At 43.4% G+C, this 27984-nt stretch overlaps 1 protein-coding gene across 1 annotated transcript in view; it reads left to right on the forward strand.

The window, feature by feature from the left end:
• Positions 1-27488, forward strand: part of LOC125169449 (antigen WC1.1-like) — a 40007-nt gene extending 12519 nt beyond the window's left edge. The window contains exons 2-14 of the mRNA XM_047864809.1: positions 2325-2645; positions 8584-8889; positions 8983-9300; positions 15465-15557; positions 15634-15948; positions 17330-17644; positions 22978-23019; positions 23102-23416; positions 23646-23678; positions 24250-24387; positions 24778-24870; positions 26005-26139; positions 27222-27488. Coding sequence (XP_047720765.1) covers positions 2325-2645; positions 8584-8889; positions 8983-9300; positions 15465-15557; positions 15634-15948; positions 17330-17644; positions 22978-23019; positions 23102-23416; positions 23646-23678; positions 24250-24387; positions 24778-24870; positions 26005-26139; positions 27222-27340 — 2543 coding nt within the window. The 3' untranslated portion in view covers positions 27341-27488. The remainder of the gene's footprint in view (positions 1-2324; positions 2646-8583; positions 8890-8982; positions 9301-15464; positions 15558-15633; positions 15949-17329; positions 17645-22977; positions 23020-23101; positions 23417-23645; positions 23679-24249; positions 24388-24777; positions 24871-26004; positions 26140-27221) is intronic.
• Positions 27489-27984: the final 496 nt, after the last annotated feature.

The raw sequence follows: 27984 nt of genomic DNA on the forward strand, positions 1-27984 counted from the left end.
CCTGATTTTTCCTTCCTATCTTATCAGGTCTTTAATCTTTTAAGATCACTTTTAGTGTGCTTTACTCCACTTTTTTTTTTTCAGCAGAAGAGATAGCCTCAAATAACCAAGCTTACTATTACTGAGAAAGTCTTCTGGAATTTTTTACAGTCATGAAATCATCCACTGGCTTGTGTCACCAACTAGATATAAGCAACCTGAAGGCAAAAACATTATCTTATTATTTTCTACATTTACAGCATTTAGCACAGGACCTGCCTCTCAATCAGTGTTATCATCATCATCATCATCATCATCATTATTTTTATGATGTTACTATTAATAATAGTTTCTTGTATACTTTTAGAATCCTATTTCAATGTATTACCTCATGTCAGACTTTTTAAAAAACTGAGTAAGCTTCATAGGATGTCTCCCTTCTTCTACTCATTTACCTTCTTCCCATTTACCTTCATTTCCTTCCTAGAATGGACCTCCACAGGTGCTGTGGATTGAATTGTGCCCCTCCAAAATTCAGATGTTGCAACCCTAGTTCCCAATGTGACTGTCTTTGGAGATATGGTCTGTAGGAGGTAATTAAGGTTAAATTAAGTCATAAGAGTGGGGCCCTAATCCACCCTTATAACAAGAGAAGAGAGAGAGAGAATTATTTAGCTCCATCTTTCCCTGTGTACACATACTGAGAAAAAGTCATGTGAAGACACAGTGAGATGCAGTGGCTTACAAACCAAGAGAAGAGGTCTCAGAATGAAAACTACCTTGCTAACACCTTGATCTTGGACTTTCCAAACTATAGAACTATGACAAAATAAATTTCTGTTTAAGGCACCTAGTCTATGGTGTTTTGTTATGGCAGCCTGCCTGAGAAGACTAGCACACTAGGAATCTTTCCAAGTTCAGCATCTTCCCAGATGTTTCCCTTTTTGATACACCACTTCTAACTTCCAGAGTGGAAGCATATGGAGCCAGGTATAGACCTGAGCAGTGCAAATGGGTACCCCAGGGACAAAGCCTTGATTATATTATGAGAAAAATTCTCATTTTGCTAACCCCAATTCAAAGCTAATGGAGATGATTCTTGGCCTCAGAAAACCCACTTCTCTGTTCCTGACAGGAGAACAGCAACTTAGTCTACTAGATGACAAGCTGATAATGACAAGAAAGAGGTGGTTTGGGTCCCAGTTCCAAGTAGGACCAAGATCACAGATTTGGTCACTTAGGAAGAAGTCTTATTTGGATGAAATGATTAAGCCACTCATATAAATCAACATTTTGTCCACCCTGCTATTTTCTGACCCTGGAGGGAAGCCCTAAATTAGTAGTATATTGCTGTACAACAAATTACTGCCAAACTTGGAAGCTTAAAACAACAACTATCTAGGATCTCATAGTTTCTATGGGCCAGGAATCTGGGCATGGCTTTTCTGGTTCCTCTGATCTCTGATCTCTGATCTGGTTCCTCATGATCTCTCACAAGGTTGCAATTACCTTAAAGTTCAAATGAGACTGAATGCCACCCAAACTTATTTACTTGGTTATTGTCAGCATTCAGCCACTGGTGGAATGTCTAACTTAGAGCCTCAGTCCCTTGCTGACTCTTGACTAGACACCTCCCTCAGTTTCTTGTCATGTGGATCTCTCCACATGCAGCTCAAAATATGGCAGTTGGCTTCATCAGAGCAAACAAATGAGAGAGCAAGATGGGTCAATGAGAGAAACCAGCGTCCTCTTGAAACATCTCATCACTTTTGCCAAATTCCATTGTTAGATGAATGTTACTGCGTTCAGGCCACATTCAAGTGTGAGGGGGATTACATGAGTGTGAATATCAGGAAGCAGGAATAATCAGGACAGTTTAGAGGCTGCTTACCATGGTCCTCTCTTCTAAAGCTAGATGAGAGTCTTCTGCATGAGACAGAGAAGGAAAGGGAAGATTCTTCCACTGACCTCGGGGACTGTGAACTGTAACTGAGATGGAGGAATTTGGGCCCCTACCAGCCTTATGCAAATCTACTGGGAGGGCAGTAGCACCTAGAGTCATATGAAGGTCTGTCCTCATTGGTATGCATGGAGCTGAGTCTTACTGGCTTGTGAGAAATAATTGTGTATCTCTTCCAACTCCATGTTCAGTGATGCCACATTGGTAGCTTCAAATTGATCACAGTGTTTATAATACAGAAATCGACAAATGTTATACATGAAAGGTCCCCCTCACCCCTCCACCCTACCCAGAGAGCTCATTTTTTCATACTTACCAGAATACCACTGCATGGTCTCCTAAAATCTCCTGTGTCCTGTGTTCTGTGTATGTGTCTCTCTTGCAGCTGTGGAGCTGAGTCTGAAGAATGGGAGACACCACTGTGAGGGGAGAGTGGAAGTGAAATACCAAGGAAAATGGGGCACAGTGGATGATTACTGGTGGAGCTTGAAAGATGCAAATGTGGTGTGCAGACAGCTGAAATGTGGACATGCTCTTGATGCTCCCAGAGCAGCTCATTTTGGATCAGGGGTTGGGCCTATTTGGTTTACATATATTGTTTGTAAAGGTACAGAATCAACTCTCAATGAGTGTAATTCTTTTCGTTTTCGAAACTACAGAAAGAAAAATGATTTCCACAGTAATGGTGTTGGAGTAGTCTGCTCAGGTAAGGCCTGTGTGGTCTCGTGAGGGGTCTCCAGTAGGAGTAGCCTTGGTTTAATTCCCAGAATAACTAACAATGCAGGATCACATATTTGGGCGAAGACTCCAGTCACACAGTGACTCCTAGGGTATTAGGTGTTCAAGGAAGCATAAGGACTTGCTTGGCCCTGGACAGTGAAGGCTCCAGACCTATGGGTCACAGGGCCATTCAGAGCTCAATGATCTGTCATAAGAAGTAGGAAGGTGGAGTCAAATGTTTCATACAGGTACAACCCAGCAATTGATGAAATAAGTTTCATCATGGTAGCTCTTTTGCTTGCTTTCATGAGATGGTCAGTCAGGTACAGACAAAAGAGGGGACATGGGAGAGGTGGAAAAGTAGATCTTTTCAAATTGTAACTTTGGCAGATCTTTGAGGATACTAATTCAGGTCCCTAAAAAACACAGTTATTTTCTTTTTTGAGAACTACTTTATTGAAGTATGATTGACATGCAAAAAACTGTATATACTTAATGCATACAATTTGATGAGTTTGGAGGTCAGTATACATCTGTGAAAGCATTATCACAGTCTGTGCCATAAGAGCTATCTATCATCTCAAAAGTTTCCTCCCACCCTCTTTATTATTATTAAAAAAATAATTATTTTCAAGGGGCATTTGAGTTTACTACCTTCAGTTAGGGTTTTTGAAGAAAGCTTGTTTTCTTGCATTTCAGGTAACATTCCTTATTGTCGTGAGGTCCTAATCATGGTATCAACTGCAAATCAACTTGTGTAAACACTACAGGAGGACCTGACTTACTTTGTTTGATAAATCAGTATCTGAGGAAAAATGGAGTCTGTGATGTCAGAACTTCTATTACTACCTTAAGAAAATGGATGCTTTTGATATTAATTCCAGTTAAGATACGCTTAAAGACAAAAAGAGTTTGAGAGTGATATGGCATCTAAACATTGATTTTGTTTTTTACTCCCTGACCACCATTACCATCGCTTTAATTTTAACTTTTCATATTTTTATGAACTGTTTCGATTTTCTTCTAATCTCTTTGTCAGAAGTTTATTCCCTCTGGTCTGTTTCTATATTTTCCAGAACATGTTTTAGTGTGTAAAGGGAAGTCAAAGTGGTAATGATGCAGTCTAGATAAGAACAGGCAACCATGCCCTTTATGAATTTTCAAATTTAAATTGAATTCTTGAATTTCCTTTCTCTCAATTTTAGGAAAGGGGTATGAAAAAGACATTTCAGCCTCTAGTAGATTGTTAGAAATACAATATTGTGTTTAAGAGAAATTCAGAGGTAGAAAGAATGATCTCTGAAGAATATAGAGGAGCTTGTTTGAAATAAAGAGGGAATTTCAGAGGGTTCAGGGAGAAAGATTGGGGAGGGGCTTCACAGATTGGGAAGGGCCACAGCACTGAGGTACAGAATGGTAAGGGGATGAAGATACAATTAATCGAAGGAGGGGAGGTTGGGGACTGAAAATCCATGCTAATTCATATATTCACTACAGCTTCTGTTTTTAACCTTCTTGTTCTCATTTCTTCCTTCCCTCTCTTCCTCTATGCTGATGTAGTTTTTGAGCTCTGTAGAAGTGCTGGTATTTGAAACTTGCAATTTTCTTTGTGGGAAGTTTTTATAATATGCATTCTATTTCTTTAACAAATATAGGACTAGTTATATTTTCCATTTCTTTTGGTATCCGTTTTGGATAAATTGTGTTTTTCAAGTAATTAGTCTTCAAGGATTCATCCTATTATAAGTAAAATTTTCAAATTAGGACAAAGTTTGTTCACATCTCATTATCGTTTGCATATTGTAAGATCCATAATGATAACCCCCTTTCCATCCCTGATATTGTTAATCTGTGTATTTTATTTTTTCTTGCTCAGGTCTACTAGAAGATTATCAGTTTTATTTATTTATTTATTTATTTATTTATTTATTTATTTTTTTAATTTTTTTTCAACGTTTTTTATTTATTTTTGGGACAGAGAGAGACAGAGCATGAACGGGGGAGGGGCAGAGAGAGAGGGAGACACAGAACCGGAGACAGGCTCCAGGCTCCGAGCCATCAGCCCAGAGCCCGACGCGGGGCTCGAACTCACGGACCGCGAGATCGTGACCTGGCTGAAGTCGGACGCTTAACCGACTGTGCCACCCAGGCGCCCCTCAGTTTTATTTTTAAGGGATTCACCAATGAACTTTGTTGATTTTACTTATTGTGTATTTGTTTTCTATTTCATTAAGTTTTGGTTCTTAGTTTACATTTTTTTGTTACGATTTGCTGTTATTTTTATAGATTCTTGAGCTGGAATTTTAGATAATTTATATTTAGTTTTTCTTTTCTAGTCTAATGTATGCATCAAGGAAGTGTCAAGGTTCTAGATTTCCTTCTGAGCACTGCTTTAGCTATATCCCACTAATTTTGATATTGCATGATTTCTTTTGTATTTTATCATCATGAAATGTTTCTTATTTCTGAATATACTTCTTGTCTTGTAGTCTTACTTTTTTTGATATTAACATAGATACAATAGCTTTCTTTGATTAGTGCTTGCATGGTTTATCTTTTCTGACACTTCATATGTTTCTATGTTTATATTTAATGTACATATGTTTTGTGGACAGCATATGATGTGTTACTTTTTTCCCCCTAGTTTTATTGAGATATAATTGAAGTTGTGCCTTACTTTATTCAGTATGATTATCTTGCTTTTATTTGGAGTATTTAAATTATTTCAACTTAATGTAATTATTGATATGCTGGAATTTAAGTCTACTAGCTTGCTATTTGTCTTATGTATTCTTTGTTCCTGTGTCTTTGTGTATTTTTTAGTATTCTCTTTTATTTACCCTATTGGTTTATTAGATATATTGCTTTTCTTAGATTTTACCATAATGCTGATATTATTACTCTTTAATTATGTTTTACCTTCAAAGGATATTATCTCACTTAATAGAGAATGTAAGACCTGAACACAGTATACTTCCATTTCCCTGTTCTTGTCATTTGTGCAATTGTTGTCATACATTTTACTTATAAATATATTATAAATCTTATAACACATTGCTGTGATTTTTGCCTTAGCCATTTTATTATTTTAAAAATGAGACAAAGTTTTTTTATATTTACCCACAGATTTATCATTTACAGTAGTGTTTATGGCTTTGGGTAGATTCACATTTTCATCTGTTATTATTTTCCTTTAGCTTGAAGAACTTTCTGTAACATTTTTGTGTAGTGCAATTCTGGTGGCCTCAAATTCTATCATTTTTTATTTATCTGAAAACGTTTTTATTTTCATTCAATTTTGAACTGCATTTTCACAGGCAATTGAATTCTAGGTTGATGGTGTCCTCCCAGTACTTTAAAAATGTTTTTACATTGTTATATGGCTTGCATTGCTTCCAACAAGAAGTTTTGTTTTTATGCCTCCCTGTATAATGTACCAATTTCGTTTGGATGCTTTTAAGACTTTTTTAAAAGACTTTTTTGTAATGATTGGGTTTCAAAAATTACATTATCAAGTGCCCTGAGGTAGTTTTCTTTATGTTTATCTCTTGTTTGGAATTTGTTTAGCTTCCTGGATCAGTGAGTTTGTAGTTTTCATTAAATTTGAAAAAATTACATCCATTATTTCTTCAAATATTTTTTTCTACTCATTCCTTATTCTGAATCTCCAAATACATATTTAAAAATATGGGTTAATATTAACCCATATGTGATTGCATTTCCATTACTATTTTTCTTTCTTTCTTTCTTTCTTTCTTTCTTTCTTTCTTCTTTCTTTCTTATAGGATTCGTACCCAGTGTAGGGCTTGAACTCACAATCCTGAGATCAAGAGTTGGCCACTTAACTGATTGAACCACCCAGACGCCCCACCACTTTTCCATCTTTTCTCTCTCTGTGCTTCAAAGACAAAGCTTCTATTGCCCTGCATTTAACTTTACAGTTCTTTTATTCTGCAGCATCTAATCTCTTATTAAGTTATCTATATAATTTTTCATTCCAGATACTGGATTTTTCAGTTTTAGAAGTTCCATTTGGTTATTTTTTTCTAGTTTGTAAAAATCTGTTTTATGTTTCATTGAGTATATTTATATAAGTCATTTAAATATTTTGTCAGCTAATTCAATCATCTCTCTAATTTCTGTATCTGGTCTTAATGCTTACTCTTTTAAAAATTAAAACATATTTTGGGGCACCTGGGTGGCTCAGTTGGTTAAGCGTCCGACTTTGGCTCAGGTCATGATCTCGCAGTTTGTGAGTTCGAGCCCCGCGTTGGACTCTGTGCTGACAGCTCAGAGCCTGGAGCTTGCTTTGGATTCTGCGTCTGCCCCTCCCATGTTTATGTTCTCTCTCTCTCAATAATAAATAAACATTAAAAAAATTAAAATATTTTTAAAACGTTGATGAAGGAAATGAAAGGATATACAGATAAATGGAAAAGACATCTTGGGTTCATGGATTGCAAGGTGGCTATTCTTTAAAAAAAAATTTTTTTTTAATGTTTATTTATTTTTGAGACAGAGAGAGACAGAGCATGAATGGGGGAGGGTCAGAGAGAAAGGGAGACACAGAATCTGAAGCAGGCTCCAGGCTCTGTGCTGTCAGCACGTAGCCCGACATGGGGCTCGAACTCATGGACCGTGAGATCATGACCTGAGCTGAAGTTGGACGCTTTTTTTTTTTTTCAATATATGAAGTTTATTGTCAAACTGGTTTCCATACAACACCCAGTGCTCATCCCAAAAGGTGCCCTCCTCAATACCCATCACCCATCCTCCCCTCCCTCCCACCCCCCATCAACCCTGTTTGTTCTCAGTTTTTAAGAGTCTCTTATGTTTTGGCTCTCTTCCACTCTAACCTCTTTTTTTTTTTTCCTTCCCCTCCCCCATGGGTTTCTGTTAAGTTTCTCAGTATCCACATAAGAGTGAAACCATATGGTGTCTGTCTTTCTCTGTTTGGCTTATTTCACTTAGCATAACACTCTCCAGTTCTATCCATGTTGCTACAAAGGGCCATATTTCATTCTTTCTCATTGCCACGTTGTACTCCATTGTGTATATAAACCCCAATTTCTTTATCCATTCACCAGTTGATGGACATTTAGGTTCTTTCCATAATTTGGCTATTGTTGAAGTCGGATGCTTAACCGACTGAGCCACCCAGGCGCCCTGCAAGGTGGCTATTCTTATATCCTAGGGTTTCAAGAGAGTTGGCTAGAACCACACCCTTCCTCTCCTGACTCTCTGAGCTCTCTTAACATCCATACTCATCTTCTTTCCCATGTAGGTTACCTAAGAAGTTCATGGAATATTTTGCATCCAAAATTATCAGAAAGATAAAATTTGAAATCATAACTGTGGACCGGTTATAATGTCTATATTTCTAATCTTGAGCCATCAGTCTGTCAACCGGTTGTCATGCATTCATGGATACAGCCCTCATGATTTTCCCTATCCTCAGCCACTTGAGGATTGACTCCTAGGAGAGAAAGCTGACCAGAATTTGAGCCCCGCAAGTCTCAGGATGACTTTCTAACCTTGTCTGGCTGATACATCTCTACTGTCTCATAGCCCATGTCCCGCTGGGTTGGTTCTGTTCTTCATACCTTTGTACTTAAGTCTGAATGCCTATGTATTATGCAGTTTCCTTGGGCCAAGACTTGTAGATGAGGAATTCACTTCTCTAACCAACCCCAAAATGTATTCACCTACTCCAAATAGTCTGTCTTTAGAAACTCACTCATGGAGGTCCCATTCTGCCACCAACTGTTAAATCCTTTCCTCTGTGCCAATGCCTGGGAAAAGAAAAACTTTTTACTTTGACATGTCACTGTCATACACCATTGTCCATGACATGTCACTTCTAATTGCCAAGCCAGAATCATGAATATTTACCTGTATTTGTTGTTGTTGTTTTTTTCTCCTAGGATTTGTGCGTCTAGCTGGTGGGGATGGACCCTGCTCAGGGCAGGTAGAAGTGCATTCTGGAAAAGACTGGACCCTAGTATCTGATGGGAACTTTACATTCCTCACTGCCCAGATCATCTGTGCAGAGCTGGGGTGTGGCAAAGCTGTGTCTTTCCTGGGAGATGTGTCCTTCAGGGAGTCAGATAGACAAGTGTGGCCTGAAGAATTCCGGTGTAAGGGGGATGAACCTGAGCTCCACTTCTGCCCTAGAGTGTGCTGTCCAGGAGGTGCTTGCCACCGTAGGGCTGTTCAAGTTTCCTGTTCAGGTGAGATGCAGAGCAGGACTTCAACCTCGCTGCATACTCTGCTGGGGTGAGAAAAACATGAGATCTCACTGAAACCCTGTCTTCTCTTACTAGCATACACGGAAGTCCGGCTCATGAAAAATGGCACCTCTCAGTGTGAAGGACAAGTGGAGATGAATATTTCTGGACATTGGAAAGCCCTCTGTGCCTCACACTGGAATATGGCAAATGCCAATGTTGTTTGTCAACAGCTTGGCTGTGGAGTTGCTATCTCTGCTCCAAAAGGAGCATACTTTGTGGAAGGAAGTGATCAGATTTGGAAAGCTCGATTTCACTGCTTGGGGGCTGAGTCTTTCTTGTGGAATTGTCCTATGACTGCCCTGGGCATTCCTGATTGTGCTCATGGAAACACAGCCTCTGTGATCTGCTCAGGTAAGAGAGAGGGAAGGGCTAACTGCTACTCAGGATGCTTTTTGAGTGAAATGTCCCTATGAGCAAAGAGTGTGGAAAAATTGTTTTAAAAGTGAGAAAATCCATGATAAAATATGGTTCTTTTCATTGCTATTTGCCTTTAGGTCAAGGCAAGGAATTTAAGAGGGGTATCTGTTAAAATTAACACACTGTTGGGACGCCTGGGTGGCTCAGTCGATTGAGTGTTTGACTTTCGCTCAGGTCACGATCTCGAAGTTCGCTGGTTCGAGCCTCATTGGTCTCTGTGCTAAAACTGTGGAGCCTGCTTCAGATTCTCTCTTCCCCTCTCTCTCTGCTTTCCCTGCTAGTGCGCTGTCTCTCTCTCTCTCAAAAAATAAACATTAAAAAAAATTAAATTAGCACTATTATTTAAATACATCTGAGTATTTACAGAGAAAGTATGTTAAGTAGTAAGTGTGTAGCTCGATGAGTCATAACATGAACGCCATGTAACCCCAACCCAGATCAACAAAGAGATCATTAGCACCCCAAAAACCACATTCATACCCTACCAATCACTATCCCTGCCCTCCTGCCTGAAGAAAACCAGTCCCCTAACTTCTATGCTATAGGATAGTTTTTTCTATTTTGAGCCTCATATAAAATCATATAGTATGTTTCATTTTGTGTCTAACTTCTTTGATTCCATACTATGTTTTTGATTCATGCATGAGTTATTTATAGCAGTGCTTCCTTCATTTTTTATTGTAAAGCGTTCCATTGATTGACCATGTGACCAGGTATTGATCCATCAACTGATGGTGGAGTTTTGATCTATTTCCAGTTCTTAATTATTGCAAATAGTGATGTTACAGATAACTGTGACAGTGACTTGTGGTGCAAATATGTATGTATTTATTTTGGGTGTTTAACTCTTGTCTTTTTATTTTTGCTCGTTTAATGGTGTTTATTGATAAGCTAAGTTCTTAACTTTAACAAGGTTTAGTGTGTCAACTTTTTTTTTTGGCACACGATGCTTCTTATATCCTTTTATTAAATTTTTTTTAAATGTTCATTTATTTTGAGAGAGAGAGACAGAGTGTGAGCGGTAGAGAGGCAGAGAGAGAGGGAGACACAGGATCTGAAGCAGGCGCCAGGCTCTGAAGCTCTCAGCACAGAGCCTGATGTGGGGCTTGAATTCATGAACCATGAGATCACGACCTGAGCTGAAGTCGGATGCTTAACCGCCTGAGCTACCCAGGTGCCCCTTCTTATGTCCTTTTAAAGAGAACTTTAAAGATCCTGAAGATATTCCTCTATGGTATTTATAGAAGTTTAGTTACCTTTATTTCACATATAATTGTATGGTCCTAAAATTGATTTTCATGTGTGATAGGGGTCAAATTTCATATTTTTATCAGGATACCCAACAGACTCAGACTCCTTCCCTGAAAAGACACTTTTCCCCATTGCAGTGCCTCCTTTGTCATAATGAGTCTACGCATGTCTGAGTCTTTTTCTGGACTCCATTCTCTTCTATTGTATCCTTGTTTATTCTGGCATTAATGCCCCCATTCCATAATTATTGTAACTTTGTAGTATGTCTTGATAAGTGGTAAAGTTACTCCTTTAACTTCATTGTTTTTCTTCTCAAGTGTGTGGATCATTTGTGGTCTTTTCCATATATATTTTATTTTAAAAAATGTTTATTTTTGAGAGAGAGAGAGAGGGCATGCATAAGTAGGGGAGGGGCAGAGAGAGAGAGACAGAGAGACAGAGAGAGTGAGCAGGGGGTGGGAGAGAGAATCCCAAGCAGGCTCCACGCTCATTATGGAGCCCAATGGGTGGCTTGATCTCATGAACCGTGAGATCATGACCTGAGCCAAAATCAACAGTTGGACACTCAACCAACTGAGCCATCCAGGAGTCCCTTCCATATAAACTTTTAAAATTAGCTTGTCATTTCCCACCAAAAAATAGCTTGATGATCGAGTCCAACATGGTGACATGTGAAGTTGCTAAACTCACCACCTCCCACGTATACATTTTTCCAATTCTCATAAATGAGGTAGGAGTTATCCTCTCTCTCTTTTTAATTATTTGGAAGACTGAGTGTTAATTCTTTTTTTCCGATGTATTAAACTTTTTAGTTGTTTTTTTTTTTTAATTTTTTTTCAACGTTTTTTATTTATTTTTGGGACAGAGAGAGACAGAACATGAACGGGGGAGGGGCGGAGAGAGAGGGAGACACAGAATCGGAAACAGGCTCCAGGCTCCGAGCCATCAGCCCAGAGCCCGACGCGGGGCTCGAACTCCCGGACCGCGAGATCGTGACCTGGCTGAAGTCGGACGCTCAACCGACCGCACCACCCAGGCGCCCCTAAACTTTTTAGTTTTAAATGAACACAAACTTACAGAAAAGTTGCAAGAACCATAAATGTAAAAATCTGGGACATTGGAAGAAAGGTGAATTACAGACCATTTCTCTATAGGGATGCAGAATTCATGAAGGAAATGTTAGCAAGTTGAATCCAGAGATGTACAAAAATGAATGCACCACAAGCAAACAGAGTTTTCCCAGAAATGCAAAGTTAGTGTAAAATATACCTATTAACAAAACTAAACAAAAAAGAAACCATGTAATCGTTTCATCAGATGTGGAAAAGGCTTGGAAAGATTTGAGAACGATGCATGAGAACATCTCCTAGCATATTGAAAATAGAAGGAACTTTCTTCAGTCTACAAAGGCCTCATTAAAAAAATCTGGTGAAAATGTCACACTTCATGGTGAAATATTGAAATATTTTTCCCTCAGATGAGAGAGATGATATTAATATCTATCACCATTGTTATCCAACAGTTTACTAGAGCACAAAAAATTTTTAAGTGTAAGAATTAGAAAGGAAGAAACAAAACAATTATTTATAGACTGCATGATTGCAAGAAAACCCAAGAGAATCTACATTTAGATTATTAGAAGTTATAATCTAACTATAACATTGCTAAGTACAAGCCCATGCACAAAATATATGCAAAAAATAATTTTCTTAATAAATAGTATCAATAAGTAGAAAATAGATAAAAAGCTATACTACTCACAAAAAGATCAAAACATAAAATACTGGGGAGAAAAGCTAATCAAAGACATAAAAGATCTTCAAGAGAAATTAAAGAAGATGTAAACAATGGACAGACACACCATATAAATGAGTTGAAAATACTAAATATTGTCAAAGTTGGTTACCTCAAAATTCATCTGTAGATTAAATCCCACCTCAATCAAAATGTAATCATGTTTTTTTTAAGCAAAAATATTTTAAAATTTCAGCTTTCCTGAGGTGTCACTGACAAAATTGTAAGACATTTGAAAGGTACAATATGGTGACTGGATATGCATGTACATTGTGAGACGATTCCCCCATTCTAGTTAATTAATACAGCTTCAGCCTCACACATTTATCTTTTTGTGTGAGTGTGAGAACATTTAAGTTCAACTCTTATAGCAAATTTCAATTGTACAATATGGTGTTACCAGCTGTCGTCACCGTGTTATGCATTAGACTCTCAGAACTTATTCATCTTATAACTAGAAGTCTGTACGTTTTTATAAAACTCTCCCTATTTCCTTCACCCCACGCCCCCTGGCAACAGCTTTTCTATTCCATATTTCTATGATTTTGATTGTTTTTAGATTCCACATAAAAATGATATCATGCACTACCCATCTTTCTCTTTCCGACTTATTCCATTTAGCATAATGCTGTCACTACCCATCCCTGGTGTCTCAAATGACAGAATTTCCTTCTTTCTCATGGTTGAATAATATTACATTATATATATGACGCATCTTCTTTATCCATTCATCTCTTGATCAATTAGCATTGTTATAATTCTATTATCTAGTTCACAAGCCTTATTCAGAATTTCACAACTGTCCCAAATGCATACTTCGCGGCAAAAAAAGAGGTGAGGTAATATGCTACATTCAGTTGTCATACCCCTTAGTCTTCTCTAATAAAGGACACTTCCTGAATCTCACTTTGTATTTCATGACATTGGCTTAATTTTTAGAGAGACAGAGCATGAGCAGGGTGGAGGGGCAGAAGGAAAGCGAGAGTCTTTTAAGCAGGTTCCATGCTCAGCATGGAGCGCAAAACGAGGCTCGATCCCATGTACTGTGAGATCGTGACCCGAGTCGAAATCAAGGGTCAGACGCTCAACCGGCTGAGTCACCCAGGCGCCCCATGACATTGACATTTTTTAAAGAATACGAGCCAGTTATTATGTAGAATCTCCTTCCAATTTGAGTTGTGGCCATAGTCAGGAGAATGAAATCTTGTACAAGCATGGTAAATTGATATTAGATTCCATCCTGCATGAGTGCAAATTGGATTTGTCTTTTTTCAAAGTAGAGATTATTTTACCATGTTGACAGTGATTTAAAAATATTAAGATATTCGATGTTAGTGGTAGGTATGGGGCAGTAGAAAAATATAGTTTAGGGGCGCCTGGGTGGCGCAGTCGGTTAAGCGTCCGACTTCAGCCAGGTCACGATCTCGCGGTCCGGGAGTTCGAGCCCCGCGTCAGGCTCTGGGCTGATGGCTCGGAGCCTGGAGCCTGTTTCCGATTCTGTGTCTCCTTCTCTCTCTGCCCCTCCCCCGTTCATGCTCTGTCTCTCTCTGTCCCCAAAATAAATAAAAACGCTGGGGAAAAGAAAAATTAAAAAAAAAAAAAAAAAGAAAAATATAGTTTAGTAGAAGAGCAAAAGACTACAAAATTCCTGGAAGATAATTTGGCAATATATATCTCAGTATATCCTATACATATTTTAGATGCATTTTTTTAAAATAAAATTTTTAAAAAGTTTATTTATTTTTGATGGAGGATGGCAGGGACAGAGAGAGGAAGAGAGAGAATCCCAAGCAGGATCCATGCTGTCAGTGCAGACCCCGATGTGGGTCTTGATCTCATGAAGTAAGATCATGACCTGAGCTGAAATCAAGAGTCAGACGCGTAACCAACTGAGCCACCCGGGCGCCCCCACAAACATTTCATTCGTGGTAATTTAAACTCCTTGTCGGGTAACTCCAACAACTGGATACCCTGTACATTTCTTTCCAATGCCTCTTTTATCCTCCTGGATTTTTGTCAAATCTCTTCTCTTTTATTCCCGGTTATTATTATTTTTAGATTTTAATTTTTTAATGTAATCTCTACCCCAGCATGGGACTCCAACTCATGACCCCAAGATCAAGAGTCTCATGCTCTACTGGCTGAACCAGCCAGGTGCCCCTCTGCCTGGGCATTTTTGATTGGCAGACATCATAGATGAAACATTATAGAAATCCTTCAGAAAGGATTTTGCTTTGCTTCCTCCTGGCACCTGTTTATGGCCAGATCACCTTATCTAAAGGAATTGCATAATTAGATGCTGTGCATCTATCCTTGTGAGGAATAGTCTACTTTTAGCTCAGTTTTCTTTCTATGGTTCAAGGGCTCTGATTAATAGGGTGCCTCCTCCTTGGCTGACCCTCAATTATTCTTTTATTCCCAGAGCCCTGTGAGTCTGGCAAAACCTGTGCTGAACCTTTCCGCATCTTCGCTAGAGTCTTGGAATTGACAAAGGCCTCGAGGGGAAGTGGCTCACCTCTGGCCGTCTTTTCTCTTAGAGCTTGGCTCCCCAAATTCTCACTGCCTTGGTAGATCTTCAACGCTTTCAAGCAGTACTGATATATTGCCACTTATTTTTTTTAAGTTTATTTATTTATTATGAGAGAGAGAGAGAGAGAGAGAGAGAGAGCGTGATTGGGGGAGGGGCCGAGAGAGAGGAGAGACAATCCCAAGGAGGCTCAGTGCTGCCAGCGCAGAGCCCAGTGAGGGGCTTGAACCTGTCAACAGTGAGATCATGACCTCAGCCAAAACCTAAGGGTAGGACATTTAACCGACTGAGCCACCCAGGTGCCCCGATACATTCCCACATTTTACAATTCATGCTTAGTGCCGCACTTGGCTTGAAAGACAAATCTTGGCCTTGTCAGAAGCAGGAAGTGAATTCTACCATTATGATAACATTACTCTCACCTAACAGCTTTCATCTCAGACCCCGGCCCCAGGTTCCATATTTAGTTTAAGTCAGCTTCCTGTTCTCCAACCCTAGTAACCCTCTGACCTTGCTGTTTCTGCAGGAAACCAGACCCAGGTACTGCCCCAGTGCGACGACTCTGTGTCTGAGCCGGCGGCCTCTGCGGGCTCACGGGAGAGTGCTCCCAACTGCTCAGGTGAGGGGGTCCCACCGGACCAGAAAGCCCTTCCCGTTTCCTGTTAGATGCCCCAGTGGCCTGATTCTCCCCTCAGATCACAGACAGCTCCGCCTGGTGGACGGAGGTGGTCCCTGCGCTGGCAGAGTGGAGATCCGCTACCAGGACTCCTGGGGCACCGTCTGTGATGACAGCTGGGACCTGAACGACGCCCACGTGGTGTGCAGACAGCTGGGCTGCGGCGAGGCCCTCAATGCCACGGTCTCCGCTCACTTCGGGGCGGGATCAGACTCCATCTGGCTGGACGACGTGAACTGCACAGGAAAGGAGTCTCACATTTGGAAGTGCCCCGCCCGGGGCTGGGGGCAGCACGACTGCAGGCACAAGGAAGACGCCGGGGTCATCTGCTCAGGTCCGCCCGCACCCCGTCTGCAGGTTGGGCGAGGAGGTGGGGGGCTCTGCAGGAGGGGAGGCTGCGCCCTGAGGGGGTGTTGCTGAAAGGGCCAGAGGAGAAGAAAGCTTCCTGCCCCAGTGCCGGGCTTTCTAGCAGATGTGAGGCTTAGGTGCTTTCTTTTCCTCCTGTGGCAGCTGGGGTTGAGGTCCTTCCTTCTCAGCAAGACCTCCTGACAGCCATTTCCTACAGTTTCCATTCGAAAGCAGGGCCCGCTCTTCAGTTTTCCGTGGCGGCAAAGTCTTGAGGTCCCATTGCTGTTGAAATGCATGACCACACCGTTAGTGGTAGAAACCACACAAATTTATTAAATTAAAAAACAATTTTTTTAAACACTTATTCATTTTTGAGAGTGAGAGAGACAGAGCGCGAGTGGGGGAGGGGCAAAGAGAGAGAAAGAGAGACACACACACACACACAGAATCCAAGCAGGCTCCAGGCTCCGAGCTGTCAGCACAGGGCCCGACGCGGGGCTCGAACTCACGGACCGCGAGATCATAACCTGAGCCAAAGTCGGACCCTCAACCGAGTGAGCCACCCAGGCGCCCCACAAATTTATGAATTTAGAGTTTTGTTTGTTAGAAGTCTACCAAGGGTCTCGCTGGGCTCCAACCAACGTGTCAGCAGGGCAGCATTCTTTCTGGAGGCTCTAGGGGAGATCCCTTTTCTCCATCTTTGCTAGTTTCTTAAGGCCGTGGGCATTCCCTGGCTGGTAGTTAGCTCCCTCTCTTTTTCTTCAGGCTGACCACGTTGCTCCCTCTGAGCATTCTTCCCATTCTTCCATAGTCACGTTTCCCTCTGACTGAAGCTGGAAAAGTCTTCCCAGTTTTAAGGATGTGATTGGATTTGGGCTCACCTGCTTAACCCACACTATTCCGCTATGGTTATATTCCACATATTCCATTATGGTTAATGTCACCATCCCAAGGTCCTTAACTTGATCACATCTGCGAAGTCTCTTTTGCCATGTAAGGTAACATATTTACACAACACCTTTGAGGGGGCGTTATTCGGCCAGCATCCCACTTTCCACACTCTCTTTCCCAGACTCTGTTAGAAGTTTTGTCAGGAAGCAGGATTCAGCTTGCCCTCCGTGGAGAGTGCCCTCTCTGTTCATAGTCCATTACGTCATTGTGGTGGAAATAGAAAGACAGACACAAACAGACAAAAGCAGGTAGAAGGGAGACAGATTTCAGCCTTGTCATCCCGTGGGTGCTTCCTCAGCAGAGTCAGCGATGAACGTTCACCATCCCTGGCATGGAGAGAAAAAAAAAAAAATCAAGAGCATTTGAGTGGAATGTTTATGGTGGACTGTTTCCCCCTCTCTCTCCTTTCGATGTAGACTTCCTGAACCTCAGGTTGGTGAGCGAGGACCAGGAGTGTGCCGGGTGGCTGGAAGTTTTCTACAACGGGACCTGGGGCAGTGTCTGCCACAGCCCCATGACACCCATGACCTTGTCCATCATCTGTAGACAGCTTGGCTGTGGACACAGTGGGACCCTCGACTCTTCCGTAGTTCCCAGGGAGGGTTCTAGGCTTCGGTGGGTGGATCAAATCCAGTGTCGGAAAACCGATTTCTCTCTCTGGCAATGTCCTTCCGGCCCGTGGAAACACAGATCGTGCTCTGCAAAAGAGGAAGCTTATATCTCGTGTGCAGGTAACTTACCGTTTCTATGTGTCCGTCCCAGTCCTGTAGGATGTTGTTAGTGAGATTTTATGTCTTCGAATCTAAGGGATGGGTTCAGTATGAGACTACAAAATGAAGTTTGGATGATGATTTGATTCACATGTTCCAGTGTTGTTTTGAAGGAAAAAATAAGGAAACCTGTGCCAATAGGAGTTTACATGAAAGGTACCAGAAAGAATAAGTAATACCCTGATAAACTTTCTAAGCAATTGCTAATTAATTAGGAACAGTTAATTAGGAATAGCCCAACAGGTTAAAGTAAAATCAATCCTGATTGTTTTTTTTTTTTAATTTTTTTTTTCAACGTTTATTTATTTTTGGGACAGAGAGAGACAGAGCATGAACGGGGGAGGGGCAGAGAGAGAGGGAGACACAGAATCGGAAACAGGCTCCAGGCTCTGAGCCATCAGCCCAGAGCCCGACGAGGGGCTCGAACTCCCGGACCGCGAGATCGTGACCTGGCTGAAGTCGGACGCTCAACCGACTGCGCCACCCAGGCGCCCCGGTTTTTCTTTTTTTTTAAGAGAGAGAGAGAGAGAGAGAGAGAGAGAGAGAGAGAAAATGGGTGTGTGTGCCCGTGTGAGTGGGAGAAGGGCAGAGGCAGAGGGAAGAGAATCTTAAGCAAGCTCCATGCTAAGCCCCAACTCGGGGCTCTATCCCACAACTGTGAGATCATGACCTGAGCCTAAATCAAGAATTGGATGCTTAAACTACTGAGCCATCCAGACATTTCCTGATTGTTTCTTGAGCTGATGGTATTTTACTCTGGAATGCATTGACACCAGTCAGACTAGTTTTTCAGTCAGTCTGTTGGTAGAGAGTAATTGAGTGCCTTGTAGGCACAAATTTATGCTGCGTGCAGGAGGATGGAGAAGAGAAGAAAATGTAGTCTCCGCCATCACGGAGCTTACAATCCAGCGTTGAAAACTCTTGTTCGACAGAAATTTCATGAAGAGCTAGAAAGTGCCATGGAAGTGTGGAATTGGGGTAAGGGAAGAACTCATACTTAGATGGAAACCTGAAGGCTAAGAGTATGTCAAAGGAAGAAAGTGGAGAGATCACTTGGGTCAGTGTAGGTACTGAGGTGGGAGGAAACATGGTGTCTTTGAGGCACTGAGAAAAATCCCATCAGGACCAGAGCAGAAAAGAGGGAGGGAGAGCGGTACAAGGTGACCTTGGAGAGCGGTACGGAACCAGAGACCTCTGTGAAGCAGGGCCCAGGAAGACATTCCTGTTTGAGAGGAATTTGCTTATCTTCTTGGCTGCTGCATCCTGGGGAACTGAGAGGTCAGTGACCTCATGCCCCCATGTCTTTCTGCTTGAATTTAGCTCTTCTCAGAGGCCGTAGGATCCCAGTCTTCATGGCTAATCCTGTATCCTCTGGGCCTTTCATTGACCACCATGTACTCAATCTGTCCCCTTCACCCCGCTCTCCCGAAATGTTCTGCAGAGCCTGCTGGAATTTGGAGCCCGACATCTTCAAACTCCCTTATGCCCTCAATGTTCCCTTCACTTTCACGTTGTGATCAAAACCCGACTTTTCCCTGGGAACACTGATTTGCCTGTCACCTGGAGGCTCTTTGTTTCTCTCTCAAAACACTCTTTTCTCTGGGCTGGGACTTGGAGGAGGTATGCTCCTGGCTCGCAGGTGTCACCTTCAACAACTCCTCTCCTGTCTGTCTTCTCAACACCCAACCGCTGGAAATTCACGCCACGAGACAACACCGCCCACTGCTTGCGCTTGTTGCTGTCATCATCCTAACCTTCTGGCCACTTCCCCTTGTCCACCAAAGACTGCAGCACCATGCTCACCAAGTTGTTCATCTCTGTCTTACTCCTGGAACCGGTGGGGGGGGGGGGGTCCTTCAATGCCCTTAAACACAACCAAGACAGCACCCTGGCCTCGCAGTTCGTTGACTTCCTCTTTTCCAGGCACCTTTCCTTCCAGCCTATCTCTGCCTATGCAAACACTACTGACCACCAATAACTGTATACCTGGAAATCTTGATTTCTGTATTCCAGTCTCTGGCCAGTGCCTCTTAAACTTACGGCTCCTAACCTAGAATGCTCCATTTCAAATCATTTCTCGTCCTCCTGGAGATGCCCAGTCTTTCCCCCTACCCATTTTTCTTACTTTTCTAGTCTTCTCCATGTCTGCACATTTTTTTTTCTTAGCCAAACGAGATAATATGATCCAGCATTGTAACCATTCGCCTTTAACTTATTCAACTCCCTCGCCTCCTCTTTGTCAACCTCACCTGGCAAACTCCAGATCTGGTTAGAGTACTCCTTGTCTGCACTTGACTAACGGAAAGGTGGGAAAATGGCCCACAGTCGTGGCGCCAGTCTACTTTGGAACTCACGGACAGTCTCTAGTGGGCATTCCCCAGTGTCCCCGGAGTCCTCCAATATGTGGGCTTGCCCTATCTTTAAAATTATATTTTACATGTTTTCTGCTCTCCACGCGTTGTCAACACCTGGATCCCCACCATCTGTTCTCAAGTCATGATCTTGCCTCTTACTTCGCTAAGAAATTAGAACAGTCAGCTGTGAACCCCTCATCTCCCCTTTACTAAATCTACTCACTTGTGGTCTCTGTGCACACTCTCTGCTTGCTTGGCTTCCTGGTTCAGTGGCCTCCGTCCTTACCTTAGGCCAGGTCTTCTGCTCAGGCTGTGGGGCCTAATGGCACTTGTCAAAGTCTTCACTTCTGTTATGCCCTCTTCCTGGTCCATCAACTTCCTCCCTGTCCCCTGGTTTATTCTCATCAATGTATATATGGGCTTGAGTATCTCACATCTTGAAAAATACCTGCGGAGTTTTCCTTGACTCCAGTTCCCTTCCTAGCTGCTGCCCATCCCTCTTCTCGCCCCTCCTCAGCCAAGTTTCTAAAAGGACAGTCAGTGGGGCACCTGGGTGGCTCAGTCGGTTGAGCGCCTGACTTCGGCTCAGGTCAGGATCTCACGGTCCGTGAGTTCGAGCCCTGCGTCGGGCTCTGGGCTGACAGCTCGGAGCCTGGAGCCCGCTTCAGATTCCGTGGCTCCCTCTGTCTGCCCCTCTGCTGCTTGCAGTCTGTCTCTCGCATTGTCTCAAAAGTAAATAAACATTTAAAAAAATGTAAAAGGACGGTCAGTAATCACTCATTGTCTTCACAATTTTCTGTCTTTTACTAGTCTGAACTCATCCCAATTAAGTGGTAGGGTCCACCATTCCTCCGAATTGGTAAGGTAATGAAATGTAGCAAACTTTTCTGTCTTCATTACTCATGACCGTTTGGCAGCATTCAACAGGCTGACTTCTCTTTCCTTCTCATTTAAAAAAAGAATTTTTTTGGGGGCGCCTGGGTGGCTCAGTCGGTTAAGCGGCCGACTTCAGCTCAGGTCACGATCTCATGGTCCGTGAGTTCGAGCCCCGCGTCAGGTTCTGGGCTGATGGCTCAGAGCCTGGAGCCTGCTTCCGATTCTGTGTCTCCCTCTCTCTCTGCCCCTCCCCCGTTCATGCTCTGTCTCTCTCTGTCTCAAAAATAAATAAACGTTAAAAAAATAAAAATAAAAATAAAAATAAAAAAAGAATTTTTTTTTCTTAACATTTATTTATTACTGAGAGACAGAGAGAGACAGAGCATGAGCAGGGGAGGGGCAGAGAGAGAGGGAGACACAGAATCTGAAGCAGGCTTCAGGCTCCAAGCTGTCAGCACAGAGCCCGACGCGGGGCTCGAACTCACAAACCGCGAGATCATGACCTGAGCCAAAGGCGGACGCTCCACTGACTGAGTCACCCAGGCGCCCCTCTTTCCTTCTCGTTTTTAATCCCTCCTGACAGTCACTCTACCTCATTGATCGTTGTTCCAATTCTGCCTCATTGCTGTTCTTATGCTTACAGAGTTGTAACTCCTGTGCTCAGCCTCTAGATCTTGGAGACTCTCAGGGCTCAGTATCAGACTGTCTATCCTTCTTAGCTATACTCCCTCCCTAAGGCCCATGGCCCAAACAGCATCGCTACACTAACAATTTTCAAATATATACCATCACAGCTGATCTCTGTCCTTAATACAAACTCATATAGTCCTTTGCTACCTGACATCTCCACTTGAGTATCAGCGGGCTGCTCAAATTTAGTCTAAAGCGGAATATTTGAGTCTACCTTCTCAATTCCTGCTCCTGATTTTTCCTCCCCACGGTATTCCCCATTTCAGTTAACATCGCTACGATTACTCAGTTACTTAAGCTCAATATATAGGAGTCAGCCTTAATTTCTTTACTCCCCTCACCCTCTACTTCCCATATGAAGTGCTTCCCATATCCTCAGTGCTTCTATACCTTCCATTGTCACTATCATCTTAGTGCCTTATCATCTGTCAGAGAGAAGTTTAAAAAATTAGCGTTTATCCTGTCTCTTGCTTATAAACCTCCAGGGGCTTCATGTTCAACTTAAGGTAAAACTCAGAGTTCCTATACTGATTGACAAAGCTATATATGATCTGTTCCCTACCCATCACTCAGTCTTTTTCTGAGAACACTCTTCCACTCAGTCGGTACACATATTGACTCTTTTGTGTCCCTGAAATAGCCAGGCCTGCGGGAAGTAAGGGAAGGCAGGCTGGCCATCCTTTAATGCTTCGGTATTCTTTTACCAGGCAGATGGCACTGTTCATCCTAAGACCTCACACTAGCTGTTCTCTCTGCTTTGCTTACTTGTCAACTTCTCATCATTCAGTTTTTAATGTTTATTCATTTTTGAGAGACGGAGACAGAGTGTGAGCAGGGGAGGGGCAGAGAGAGAGGGAGACACAGAATGCGAAGCAGGCGCCAGGCTGTCAGTGCAGAGCCCAATGCGGGGCTCAAGCCCATGAACTGTGAGATCATGACCTGAGCCACCCAGGTGCCCCTCCTCATTCAGTTTTTACATTAAATGTCATTTCCTTGGTGAGACATCCCCTTCACAATTTAAATGCTTTTACCTCTCCCAAAATTCTTTATGACCTACTTCTGATAGTCTGTGTGTGTGTGTGTGTGTGTGTGTGTGTGTGCGGCGTGCGCATGTGTGTATGCACATGTCTGTATTTTATTTGTTGTGGAATGTGGAGAGTGATAGACAAGTAGACAGATAAAACAATTTCAGGCGGTGTTAAAGGCTATGATTTGGTCAACGTCTCAGTAACTCAGCGCATTAGATTAATTCCGAAGACTGTTATTTTCCCTTGCCACTTGGACTGAACCCAGGCCTTCAGATCATCTTGTTAGGGGGCAAGATCGCTCCCAGCTGTCCCTGACCTAGCGCTTCCCCATTGTCTGCTTCTGCAGGAATGAGGCCCAGGAGCTGTCCAGCAGCTGCCCCCTGCACAGGTACATCAGTCCCTCCTGCCTCGCCTGCTGGCTCCTGCCTTCCCACCAGGGGCGGTAACCGAAGGTGCTGCTGCCTTTTCAGACCAAGAGAAGCTCCGACTCAGGGGAGGAGACACCAAGTGCTCAGGGCGAGTGGAGGTTTGGCACGATGGCTCCTGGGGCACGGTGTGTGATGACTCCTGGAGCCTGGCAGAGGCCGAGGTGGTGTGTCAGCAGCTGGGCTGTGGCTCTGCCCTGGATGCCCTGCAGAGGGCGGCATTTGGCCCGGGAAGTGGGAGCATCTGGCTGGATGAGGTGAAGTGCAGGGGCAGGGAGTCCTCCCTGTGGGATTGTGCTGCCAATCCCTGGGGACAGAACGACTGCAAGCACGAGGAGGATGCTGGAGCGAGGTGCTCTGGTGAGCGGTTCTGGTTGAGCTGGGGCAGGGGTGGGCCAGCGGGGTGGGCCAGGGTTGTCCTCGGAAGTTTGCATTCTGAAAGCATCGAGGTGCTGTGAGTCCCGGATGGAGGGGCGGGGGAGGACTCCACATTGATGTTGTGGTAATCGAGGGGTGATTTCAGGGACTAAGGTGGGGAAAATGGACGGCCCTGCACTCTGGCCATTTCCTGTACTGTTTTTCCCTCTAGGTAAAAGAAGAGCATTGCTGTCTTCTATAGCAGGTACAGTGCCGCAGTATTCCGATTCTGGGGACTTGTTCTGTGGAACCTGACAGAATTAGCCAACTCAGAAAGAGAAAGATACTGAGGAGCCATTGGCTGGTGGGGAAGTCTTAGGGCATTTTCCTCGGGGAAGCTTTCCCTTCGTTGGCCCACTGCACCAGAAGTTTCTCTTGCCCTGGGGCCAAGGCAGGCTGGTTCCCGTGCTGCAGGATCTCAGGATTTCCCATTTGTCTGTTGAGTGTCACTGCTCAGAGGCAAGATGCTTATTCCAGGAGCTGTTTGATGCTCTGGTCTGGTGAAGCCCAAAGAAAGGGAGCTGCATTGGTGTGGCTTGGTGCTCAGAGGCTGTTGCAGCAGGGAAGCTGTCTGATAATCCTAGCGCTCCCTTGGACCTCACTGGAGTGGAGTTGAATTTATCTCAGGACAAGGCTTGGAGTGCCCACCAGGGTCGTGGTCAGTCCTGTTATGCCTGAGTCTGGGACTTCCTCATCCTGGGTACCTCTGGAAATGCTAAAGGAGTTTCCCGAGGCCCCTGCCCTTCTCCAAATTCTATTGCTTTTATTCTCTTTAGGGACCAGACCAGGCCCAAATCCTGTCCGTGGCATCTTCTCCCTGTCTGAGATGCTCTGCTTCATCCTGGGGGCCCTTCTTTTCCTGGTCCTCATGATCCTGGTAACTCAGCTGTACAGATGGAGAGCAGCGAGCAGAGGTGGGCTACAGGGGGTACTGGGTAACATGGAAAGTGTGTGGAAGCAGGAGGGGGGGCCAGGCATGAGGTGGGGGGGGGAACCGTGTTTGAAAAACTCCAGCTGCTCTACGTTAAACTGTAAAGGCTGAATCTACAGAGGCTTTGAGGGTTGGAGTGTGAACCCTCGTAAGTCATGGCTTCCATGTGGGACAGGAAGGGATAGGAGCTGAGCTGTGCACACAGGGTAGGCAAGGGAGAAGGTGCAGATACGGTGCATGGGGTTGGAGACTATGAAGGCATCCTGGCAGCCCCGAGGGCTTCTCCACCTGTGAGCCCTGGGAAGAACGATTAGCCTGTTGGTTCAGGGATGAACTCAGGTAGCGATCTCTCACTTGCTGGTGGTTTGCTCAGCCTTATCCAGTTTCGAAGATGCTCTCGGTGAGGCTGTGTATGAGGAGATCGATCATCTTGTGACAATGAAGGAAGATCTGCTGGGCGGCACTGGTGTGTATCCCTACTTTGCTTTCCTGGGACTTCTGGTCCCTGCTGTCTGCGAGCCACGTCTTCTCAGAACGTGCCAGACCCCATATGTGCCCCAGGCTCACAGAAGCAGCCCCTCCAAAGGCTGCAGGATGGGCCCCTCCTGAGCCCCTGTGAACGCTGAGCCTTCTCTTTATTCTACGGGAGCCTCGCCCGCTCCAGCATTTCTTTTCAGCCTTACCACAGGTCCCACGGGCGTGAGAAGGCACGTTCTGCTTGTTTTGTGATGTTTGTCTCCACATTAGCGTCCCTGTCAGAGGACCCAGTGACTACCCTGTCATATTACACTGGGGATGGTGAGGAGGACAGTGACTTTAAATCTGCTCCAGGTAGTACGGGGGGGATCTGCCTTGGCTGGATATTAGGGGCAGGGGGCTTTCCCTCCTAGAGATGAGATCCAAGAGGGACCGTCTTCCTTTGACTAGGATTAGAGAAGTCTCTTCTCTCCTCCTTCTCTGGTTGCTCTGAACATGCCTCACGTTGAGGCCGGGCTCTCTGTGTTCAACACCATCCTCATTCAGTCACAGCTCACACACATTGTTTTGAAAAATATCATCTGGAAAGTGTAACTGACAAAATATTTAGTAATCCATTGGTGTAAGAGTTTCTCTGAAATATGTAGTTTTTTTTTAATTATTTTTTTAATATTTTTTTTAATGTTTATATTTATTTTTGAGACAGAGAGAGACACAGCATGAGCAGGGAAGGGGCAGAGAGAGAGGGAGACACAGAATGTGAAGTAGGCTCCAGGCTCTGAGCTGTCAGCACAGAGCCTGATGCGGGGCTCGAACTCACGAACTGTGAGATCATGACCTGAGCCGAAGTCGGACGCTTAACCGACTGAGCCACCCAGGCGCCCCTGAAATATGTAGTTTTAATAAGGGAATATTGAGGTGTTGGATCATTTTTCTGGCTTACGGACACATCAGAGTGAAATATATGACCTTGGATGAGACCTGTTAAAACAGGGAGTGGGTAGTTAGTACCTCTACTTTAGCAGCCTTCAGAATCTCTGCAGCAGAAGGATTTCAGATATTTCCTAGGCCAACCCATTTACTGTGGTTTCATCTGACCCCCTTGTCTGCTCTTAAAACCCAGCTCAGGGGACTGACACTCCTGCTGAGGATTATGATAATGCTGAAGAGGTACTGGTGCCTGAGGCTCTTCCTGCCTCTTGGATGAGCGAGGGGGACGTGCCCCCCGAGGAGAATGGGATGATGGCCTCTCAGACAGGTGAGTGGGGTTAGCTGATCTCCTGTAATCTTTTGTCTCTGTCCTGGAAAGGGTGAATTTGAGATCCTCATTGCCCGCCCTTCCTATAGATTCAAAATTTGGATGACCTCATATCCTTCAACCATCTTCCTTTCTTTAGTGCTGGCACATTCCTTGGGGAGGGAGGAATCACTCTGTGTTCTTGGTATCGGAGTCTCCATAACTTCGTCTTTCATGTGCTTGCATTAAGACTTATAGATTAATTTACCAAATCCAAAGATAGAGCAACTGTTCTAATAACATTGTTGCACTGTCTCATATGTGAAAGGCATTTAGAGATGTAAGAAATATTGGAATACTGGAATTTTTGAGGCATTTTGATCATTTGAGATGCTCTGTAATCATATGTTAGCCCTAATATGTAAAAAGTCTATGATATATGGTGGCCTTGAATATTAAAGCCATGGTGATGGAGTATAGAGACTGGATTTGTGGGCAGTTGTCTGTGGATAACTGGAGCCAATCTGCTCCAGACATTTCAATGGTCAAATGAAGACATTCATTCTCCAGAGAAGAGTATTTCTCCATCTGAAGGCCCATGTGATTCCTGGAGAGGTGGCAATTATGGAAGGAAGGATCCTGTGATTGTTTCTATGGGCATCTGGGGACACAAGAGCAGAGTTGACTATCCAGTGAGGACCTGAGATTTCTCCTAGGTCTCCTGTCCTTTTCCTTCTGAATTCAGACCTGTACATTGTGAGAGGAGAAATTTTCATGTCCCTTCTTATGATTTTCACCATTCTTGGGCCATCCATTTGCTGAGAAACATGTCTTCAGAGAGCCCCTGTGTTGGCCATAGATCTGTGATAACAGCATTTCCCAGATAAGCTGAGGCCCCAGAAACCCATATGGACTGGATTCTGATAGGATAACCTTGATATATATTTTTGCTATAACTAATATTAAATTGTCTGAGCTTCCTTGAGCATTACTGGGTCTCCAGGGATGCTTTGTCATCACCACTTACTTAACTTGCTTCCACCGTGGGGCACTGTCCTATCACTTTGTCACAGTTCCAGTCAAACTTCTCTTTACTGTTTCAGGCTCTTCTCTGCAGTTCTCTGAAGAGGTAGCTGGTCCTGGGAAAGAAGATAGTCCCTGGCTGCTCCAGGGGGAAGAAGGTGACCCGGGGTATGATGACGTTGAACTAAATGCCCCTTGAACATCTACCATGGTTTTCACCTGATGTTGCATTAAAAATGAGATAAGGCCTCAGATATTCTAATTGCCTGTATTTCAATAGAGTAGTGCTGCCCTATAATGGTATTATATGGAAATTACTTAAAATGAAATATTCTGAATAAAGTACTTTTTGCTTTGATGATAATTTAGCAAGTTTCATGTTGATTCAGTTTCTCCCAAAGGAAATACAAGGTGAATAAACTGACCTGTTTTCTCACTTCCTCTATAGGCTACTCAAGGCATTACTTTGCCCAGGCTCTCAAATGTTCCAGGTCTCTCTTTCTTAGACAGGGGGCTCTAAACTTGGTCCATACTCATACCCTCATTCTTACCAAGCCCAACCTATTATACTTAATTGATGGCTCTGGATGTTGTTGGGGGGCGGCGGTCCAACCTACACTCACTTTTGCAATCTTCATAATTTTTGGCAGGACATGGGGATTGGAAGATGCTCAAGGATTCTCCTGGTGCAATATACACGGCCATTTGCCATAGGAAAATGATGAATTCAATGATGGAACAAAGTATGCCCACCAAGATTATTATATTTTACTTCTGATGCATGATGTCAACAAAGCCCAAATAGAAAGCTGGCTACTATAAGTTTTCGGTTTCCCTTAGTTT

This window comes from Prionailurus viverrinus, chromosome B4 (genome assembly GCF_022837055.1).
Source record: "Prionailurus viverrinus isolate Anna chromosome B4, UM_Priviv_1.0, whole genome shotgun sequence".
In the NCBI taxonomy this organism is placed as follows: Eukaryota; Metazoa; Chordata; class Mammalia; order Carnivora; family Felidae; genus Prionailurus; species Prionailurus viverrinus.